General features: G+C 41.2%; 2 protein-coding genes across 2 annotated transcripts in view; one reads left to right on the top strand and one right to left on the bottom strand.

Annotated features, from left to right (window-relative positions):
• The first annotated feature begins 672 nt into the window (after positions 1-672).
• cdc42ep5 (CDC42 effector protein (Rho GTPase binding) 5) lies at positions 673-2,807 on the top strand. The gene is made up of 2 exons (XM_037676891.1): positions 673-850; positions 1,445-2,807. Exons 1-2 carry the CDS (start codon positions 696-698, stop codon positions 2,349-2,351), a joined length of 1,062 nt encoding a protein of 353 aa, XP_037532819.1. The 5' UTR covers positions 673-695; the 3' UTR covers positions 2,352-2,807.
• Positions 2,808-7,585: 4,778 nt separating this feature from the next.
• grwd1 (glutamate-rich WD repeat containing 1) overlaps positions 7,586-8,138 on the bottom strand; it is a 12,250-nt gene continuing 11,697 nt past the window's right edge. Inside the window, exon 7 of the mRNA XM_037676890.1 lies at positions 7,586-7,896. Coding sequence (XP_037532818.1) covers positions 7,588-7,896 — 309 coding nt within the window. The 3' untranslated portion in view covers positions 7,586-7,587. The remainder of the gene's footprint in view (positions 7,897-8,138) is intronic.

Here is an 8,138-nt window from a genome sequence, read left to right as displayed (position 1 = left end):
ATGGTCCTCCCTTGTCATGTGACCATGTGAATAGCAAATGGCCATCAGTGTACTAACGATCCTTTGTAAGTCTGATGGTTCTCCCTATGTGAACAGCTAGTTTTGAAGGTCAACAGCAAACCGATTGATCCACTGTGATAAGATGTTATTTATGACTGCAGCTCATTACAATACATCTCCTCAGACTGGCAGTCTTTTGGATTAAAAACAAAACGTTACAACATTATTATTATTTGTTTTATGTCTCCAGACAGGACCTGACTTAACTTTTTTAGATTTTTCTATCTGGATTATTGAGCATGCATCAGGATATCTAGTCTTTAGCTATTTAGCCTTTTGTCTCATTGACTTTTTTGGCCATTTTATTACATTTTACTTTTAGCCTACCTTTAATGTTGTTTTGGTGTTTAGCTTCTTTTGCTACATTTAGCTTTTACCTAGCCGTTTGCTACTTTTAACTTCAAGTTACCTTGCGCAGTTTACATAGCATGTTGCTACTTTTAGCTTGTGTTCCGCTGCTTTCAGCTGAATTTCTCTAGTTTGTGCTTGTAATATGCTGCCACTTTAAATAAAATAAATAAATAAAAAACTTATTTACAAAGGGGTTTAGTTTTCAAAGCGTTGTTTATTTTCGGTCGTTTTGCTCCTGGTTGTGTTTTCTCATGAGCCGAGGCTCCGCGTCACTTCCTCACTCCATGAGCCCATCCCTTTGGAAAAAAAAAAAAAAACTCACAGGCAAAACGACGGCGAGGAAACAGCGAGGGAAAAGAGTTAGAAACAGGCGGACAGACAAATGGAAAAAGTCGGACATTGAGGCGGGAAGCAGGGAAAGACAAGAAAACTCCTCAAAGTAAGTTTTTAATCACTTTGTAAAGGTTTGGGTTTCACTCGATAAGCTGTCTTTCTGCTCGGTGCTCCAACGGCTTCACCACTCGTCTCAACAGTAGTTAAAGTTATTAAAACGTGTTTTTTAAAATCTTTATAAACATTAATGGGGAGTTTTTGAGGGTTGGGCCTGTAAGCCCCCCCTCCCCTCACTCTCATGCTTTGGACTCTGCTCCCCCTTCAATATTAAATATTAATAAAGATCCAGTCACACTTTGAATGTAGTCCATATTTAATGGTTAACACATGGTGTTACTGGACTGTGTGGGGTTGTTTCCAGTTGAGGAGGTTTGAAATGAAAGATTTTTTTTTTAAGGGTACAGTCTTGTTTTTGTCTTCAGACTCCCTGAGGGCAGAGAAAAGTATGTGCTAACGCTGCACACTCTGTGCTTCAAGTACAAGTCTCAGCATGGCCTTCACAGACGGACCACAGCCAATATCCTCATCGGTTTCCCAGATTATTGCACAACGTGCTGACTTTTTCACCAGGAGGATTCACCAACGTTTCAGTGTCCTCTTCTTTCCGTCTCACGGTTTTGTTTTGTGTTTCCTTTTCCAGACGCAGTGTCTTCACAGCGATGCCGCTCCACAAATCATCCCGGGCTCCTCGCCTGGACCCTACAATGATCTCAGCCCCTCTGGGCGACTTCCGCCACACCATGCACATCGGGAGGGGCGGGGACGCCTTCGGAGACACCTCCTTCCTGTCCACTGTAGGTCCGAGCCCGACCACGTCTGAGCTGAGCAGTCCTGGGGTCGCCCCGGCTGCAGAACCCAGAGTGTCAGTCAACAACGGTGATCTCAGCCCAGCATCTCCTCCGGCAGAGAGTCCGCTTAAGCGCTCTGATTCAGCGTCTTCATTCACCTTGGACCTAGACCTAGACCTGGACCTGGACCTGGGCCCGTCGATGCTCGGTGACGTATTAGGAGTGATGGACGGTATGGCGCCTGACTCTAATGAGGTTGATGTGTTCAGCCCCCAGCGTGCCGTCCCTGCAGTGGAAACAAAACAGGCCAGGAGGGGAACGGAGACGTCCATGAAGGTGCAGAATGATCTGAACGAGAACCAGGTGGAAGACGGCAGGACACCGGACGAGAACGGGTTCAAGCCCAGGGTGCTCCGACCAAAAGTCAGATTCAGCGACAAGCGAGAGGAGATCATCCGCCAGGCGTCTGAGGAAGAAGAGGGTCAAACCTTTGGCTTCCAGAGCGACGATCAGCTGGAGTGTCACAGTCCGGTGAGGAGCGAGGGCGACAGGATAAAGGGTGAGACCGAGTTCACCAATCACAGAGCGGATCTGCCTCCCAGTCCGGCTTCATCACACAGCTCAGAGTATGAAGGAGTCACTCCGCTGGACAGGAGGAGGTTTGAGAGCTCAGAGACAGATTCAGAAGAAGAGGAGGAGGTATCAGGACGCGGCTACACGTTTGAAGATGAGTTTGATGACGATGAAATTGTTGTATAAACATTGATTTCCTGAAAAAAAAAAGAGTCTTGCTGTAAAGTATACTGTATTTTCATCAAATGGGAGGCAGAAACCAACAAAACAAAAAACATCTGGACGCAAGCTGGGACATTTAAAATAAACAGCAAGAATACAACTAAAGAGACAGTTCATATATTCTGAAATGGGCTTTTGTGGAAAGGTTATGAACAATTAATATCTTACCTGTTGTAACAAGTCGCTACCTTTGAGCGATCTCGGTATGAGACAAACAGGTTTTAACTCCAACCAGACTGACAAGCTAACGGCTAGTCCGAGTTTAAAGATGTCGTCTTTAAACTACTCATCGCTGACGATGGCTAGAAGTTGGCTGGAATTATACAAATGTTGAATCTTGAGGACTCTGAGAATCTGCTATTAAATGCACAAAAAAATTAAAGTGAAACATCTGTCAAGAATAAATTTTAAAAAACCCTATTCGTTGATGCAAACACTGTGTGCAAGCTGTGCTAGCTGTTGCTGCTACTTTTAGCGCTTTCAAATATCCATCCATGAAATAACCACGTGTTCTTTGGTGATATAAAGTAGTACTGGCGTGAACTGCTATGAAATATTTAAGATTAGAATTGCTTTAAAGCGGCAGTAATCAACTTTAGTCTCCGCCTTCCTCGGATTTGCCGTTGGCTCGTCAATCCGATATAAAATGCACACGTTTTGATTTTAGGCGCTGTAGCAACACGATCACTGATCGAGGTTGGACATTACGATGTTTGTGACCAGGTTACTGAGATACGAACTGATAAAAGTTAAAACCAAAAGTTTATTTGTGCATTTTTAGCGACTTTTCAGCCATATTGGATTTCAAGGTCAGGGCTGATCAGAAATCCGACCTCTCGAGTCTGAATTCCTTTTCAGGAGCGTATCAATAATTTTGTCCCACCCACAGAATCCGACTACAGTAAAAACACAGACGAGGTCATTATAAAGAGCCATCTGCAACAGGTAAGATATTAACTCTTCACAATCTTTCAACAAAGTCCCACTTTTAAAGATCTGAACCACCGCTTTAAGACGACACTAATCAACTGGAAAACACTTTCTTTTTTTTTTACATAACGAACGTTCAGAAGAGAACTTTGTGTCATTCAGTCGTTGAAATGGTGAAAAAGTTTGAAGCACTTTTAACTCATTTTATTCACCTGGAAAAAAAAAGTTTGAAACCAAATGAATCTGTTTTTATCAATATTTTTGTATGTTTTATATCTGAAATGCAAAATGTACACAGTAGGTCTGTTGAACTTCACCTTATTGTGCCTTAAAGGGACGCGTATGCCTACAATAAAACATATTAAGTTTTATTTTAATGTTTAATACAGTCTCATCTTGGTTTTAAACTGGTTTCCCGAGTCCTCAGACAGTGTTGAAAATGAATTACTGTGAATTTGTCACATTCCAAATCTAGGAATGTGAGGCTTTTCGCTCCAGACCAAACCACTTCTAAATGTATTTTTTTTTTTGTGCAAGTTTTCCGCTTTACCAAAACTATCCTTAGGGTTTTTTTATGAGTTGATACTTAAAAGAAAATGACGATCATGGGATTCAAAGGTCAATCATAAATCAGGACGAGCCGTGTATTTTAGTACACTTGTTGCTTGTAATACCCTTTTGCTTATGATTTTGTTACTAGATGCTGTAAATGGGAGACTGTTTTTATTCATTTGTCCTGAAATGCTGGTTTAATTATATCTGTGGCTGAGTAAGAATTGCAGTAAAAAACATTAAACTTATTATTGGGTTTTAAATAATAACTCAGGCTTTTTTCCCCCTTGCATTTATTTGTAAGTGTCCTGACTTTTATATGCAGATTACCATTTTAACTAGGGATGCACAATAATATTGGCACCGTATCGGTCGATATTATATCAGTCGATACACCGATACATCGGTCGTTAAACTTAAATATCTGCCATTCCATCATTTATTCACCGATATAAAAGGTGCTGTTTAAATTATATATATAGTGCCTTGCGAAAGTATTCGGCCTCCTTGAACTTTTCAACCTTTTGCCACATTTCAGGCTTCAAACAAAGATATAAAATTTAATTTTTTGTGAAGAATCAACAACAAGTGGGACACAATCGTGAAGTGGAATGAAATTTATTGCATGTGTCAAACTTTTTTAACAAATAAAAATCTGAAAAGTGGGGCGTGCAATATTATTGGGCCCCTTTACTTTCAGTGCAGCAAACTCACTCCAGAAGTTCAGTGAGGATCTATGAATGATCCAATGTTGTCCCAAATGACTGATGATGATAAATAGAATCCACCTGTGTGTAATCAAGTCTCCGTATAAATGCATCTGCTCTGTGATAGTCTCAGGGTTCTGTTCAAAGTGCAGAGAGCATCATGAAGACTAAGGAACACACCAGGCAGGTCCGAGATACTGTTGTGGAGAAGTTTAAAGCCGGATTTGGATACAAAAAGGTTTCCCAAGCTTTAAACATCCCAAGGAGCACTGTGCAAGCAATCATATTGAAATGGAAGGAGTATCAGACCACTGCAAATCTACCAAGACCCGGCCGTCCCTCTAAACTTTCATCTCAAACAAGGAGAAGACTGATCAGAGATGCAGCCAAGAGGCCCATGATCACTCTGGATGAACTGCAGAGATCTACAGCTGAGGTGGGAGAGTCTGTCCATAGGACAACAATCAGTCGTACACTGCACAAATCTGGCCTTTATGGAAGAGTGGCAAGAAGAAAGCCATTTCTCAAAGATATCCATAAAAAGTGTTGTTTAAAGTTTGTCACAAGCACCTGGGAGACACACCAAACATGTGGAAGAAGGTGCTCTGGTCACATGAAACAAAATCCAACTGTTTGGCCACAATGCAAAACAATATGTTTGGTGTAAAAGCAACACAGCTCATCACCCTGAACACACCATCCTCACTGTCAAACATGGTGGTGGCAGCATCATGGTTTGGGCCTGCTTTTCATCAGCAGGGACAGGGAAAATGGTCAGAATTTATTCAATTCAGTTTATTTATATAGTGTCAAATCACAACAAAGTTGTCTCAGGGCACTTTACAGAAACATTCACATACATAAAAGCCAATTAGTAAAGTTCTCTATCTAAGGAATCCAGCAGACAAGTTGAATCTTGGCTTCGTTGCAGTCTCCCATCCTGAGCAAGCACAGTGGCAACAATGGAAAGGAAAAGCTCCCTTTTAAAAGGAAGAAACCTCCAGCAGAACCAGGCTCAGGAAAAGCGGCCATCTGCTTTGACCGGCTGGTTGAGAGGACAGGAAGGAGAGACAGACGAACACAGAATGGCAGGTCCAGGTATAGGTCCAGGTGTATCAGAATTGATGGGAAGATGGATGGGGCCAAATACAGGACCATTCTGGAAGAAAGCCTGTTTGAGTCTGCAAGTGACCTGAGACTGGGACAGAGATTTATCTTCCAACAAGACAATGATCCAAAACATGAAGCCAAATCTACAATGGAATGGTTCACAAATAAACGTATCCAGGTGTTGGAATGGCCAAGTCAAAGTCCAGACCTGAATCCAATCGAGAATCTGTGGAAAGAGCTGAAGACTGCTGTTCACAAATGCTCTCCATCCAACCTCACTGAGCTCGAGCTGTTTTGCAGGAAGAATTGGCAAAAAGTTCAGTGTCTCCATGTTCAAAACTGATAGAGACATACCCCAAGAGACTTGCAGCTGGAACTGCAGCAAAAGGCGGAACTACAAAGTATTAACGCAAGGGGGCCGAATAATATTGTACGCCCCACTTTTCAGTTTTTTATTTGTTGAAAAAGTTTGACACATCCAATAAATTTCATTCCACTTCACAATTGTGTCCCCTTGTTGTTGATTCTTCACAAAAAAATTAAATTTTATATCTTTGTTTGAAGCCTGAAATGTAGCAAAAGGTTGAAAAGTTCAAGGGGGGGGGGGAAATATTTTTGCGAGACTCTATATATATATATATATATATATATATATATATATATATATATATATATATATGTGTGTGTGTGTGTGTGTTTTTTGTATGACAACCCAGTGCCAAGGATGCCTGCAGCACCAGCACATTAAGACGTCACACGTGCCGTTTAGATTTGTGAAGTTACAAATTTGCACTGTTCGAGTGTTGTCATTGAGTTAAGAGTAAATGTCATGAATAAATTTGACATTAAACATAATCCAAGTTAAAGTGTTGCATCATTTCAGCCCCCTTTATCTGCATTTGGTAGCAGGTCAAATTGACAAAGACCATGCAGAATAATGTAGTAGTTTAATTCCACAGCAGAGAAAGCTATGTAGTCTGTAAGTAGAGGTAGGGGGAAAAATATCAGCCAGATAAGTTTTAACATATTGGCATATCGGATATCTACCAAAAATCCAATATCGTGCATCTCTAATTTTAATTAAGCAGAGTGAAAAATGCACTAAAGTCATAATGCATCAGTTAAAGGAAAATATATTTACAACTGCTTTTCAGATCTTCTTAAGCTGAAAGTCAAAACTTAAAAAAAATGTGTACAACTTCCTCTGATTATTGCAAGCTCAGAATGCGTTTGGAACGAGCCTCAGCTACTACCAAACCAAAGCTTAGCTCAGTGTCTGTAAAACTGACTGAATTATAGCTGCTTTTTTGTCGACTAATGTTGATCAGCCACAGCGGCCATCTTGAACAGGGTTGGCTCCATTAGTTAATCAGTCGTAGAGGTCCATCCAATTAAAGTTTCTTCAAAGATTCACAAAACTCCATCCAGTGGTTCATCTAATATTTTGCTAACAGACACACAAACACAGTCAAAATCATCATTGTCCGCTTAGGAACAGCCTAACTGGAATAAAAAGTTCTGTCCAAATATTGCTACGCTTTAATATTTTAAAACAAAGTTAATCGCCAAATGACAATATATCAATCTCCAATGACGCATACATACGGTTTATAAGTTTAGTTTTCCCATCAATTACAAAAGTAAGGTTTCCCTTCAGAAGTAAGACGCGTAAAACAAAACGTAAAGTTTCAATTTAAAAGTTTAAGCATTTTATTCCAAGTAATGTACAGGACATGCTTAAAATAGTTTGCACATCTGTAAAACACAGACAGGAAGTTCAATAGGAGCAACATGTGGGCAAATAAACGCCTCAAAGTAGGTTACTTTTACAGCAGAGTTATTTACATTATATTCATTTTAAATGTTTACGACTAAAATACAAGTTTTTGATGTAACAGACGCTACACAGATATAGTCCTGAACACGTTGAACCCTGACAGGGCCGTGGAGATCATGGCGCCGGGTATTTGCGGGTGCCAGTGGATTTCTTTGATCTCCGACTGACCCTGGTGCAGGAACAGCAGCTGGGGTGGCAGGTCCTTCACCCCCTCCACCCTGGCACCCACGTCGGACGACTCCACGGAGAGATCCCACTGGCTGATGACGTCGTCGGCTCCGGACGCAGCGAACACGCTGGAGTCCGCGGGGCTCCACTCCACGGATGTGATGGGACCGCCGTGCTGCTTGAAGTTTGCCACCGGACGTCCAGTCTGCAGGAAGGAGAGGACTTAAAGGACTGATTCATGCTGCCTGAACGCTGACTCAGCATTACAGTGATCCTGTTTCTCTTAGTACTGTATGAACACTGACTAAGCATGACAGTGATCCTTTTTCTCTTTGTTATTACTGTGTAAATACTGACTCAACATTACAGTGATCCCGTTTCTCTTATTACTGTATGAACGCTGACTCAGCATTATCCCGTTTCTCTTTTATATTACTGTGTAAATAC

This window comes from Nematolebias whitei, chromosome 5, assembly GCF_014905685.2.
Source record: "Nematolebias whitei isolate Nwh7 chromosome 5, NemWhi1, whole genome shotgun sequence".
Classification (NCBI taxonomy): domain Eukaryota; kingdom Metazoa; phylum Chordata; class Actinopteri; order Cyprinodontiformes; family Rivulidae; genus Nematolebias; species Nematolebias whitei.
This window is presented reverse-complemented; position numbering and strand designations above follow the sequence as displayed.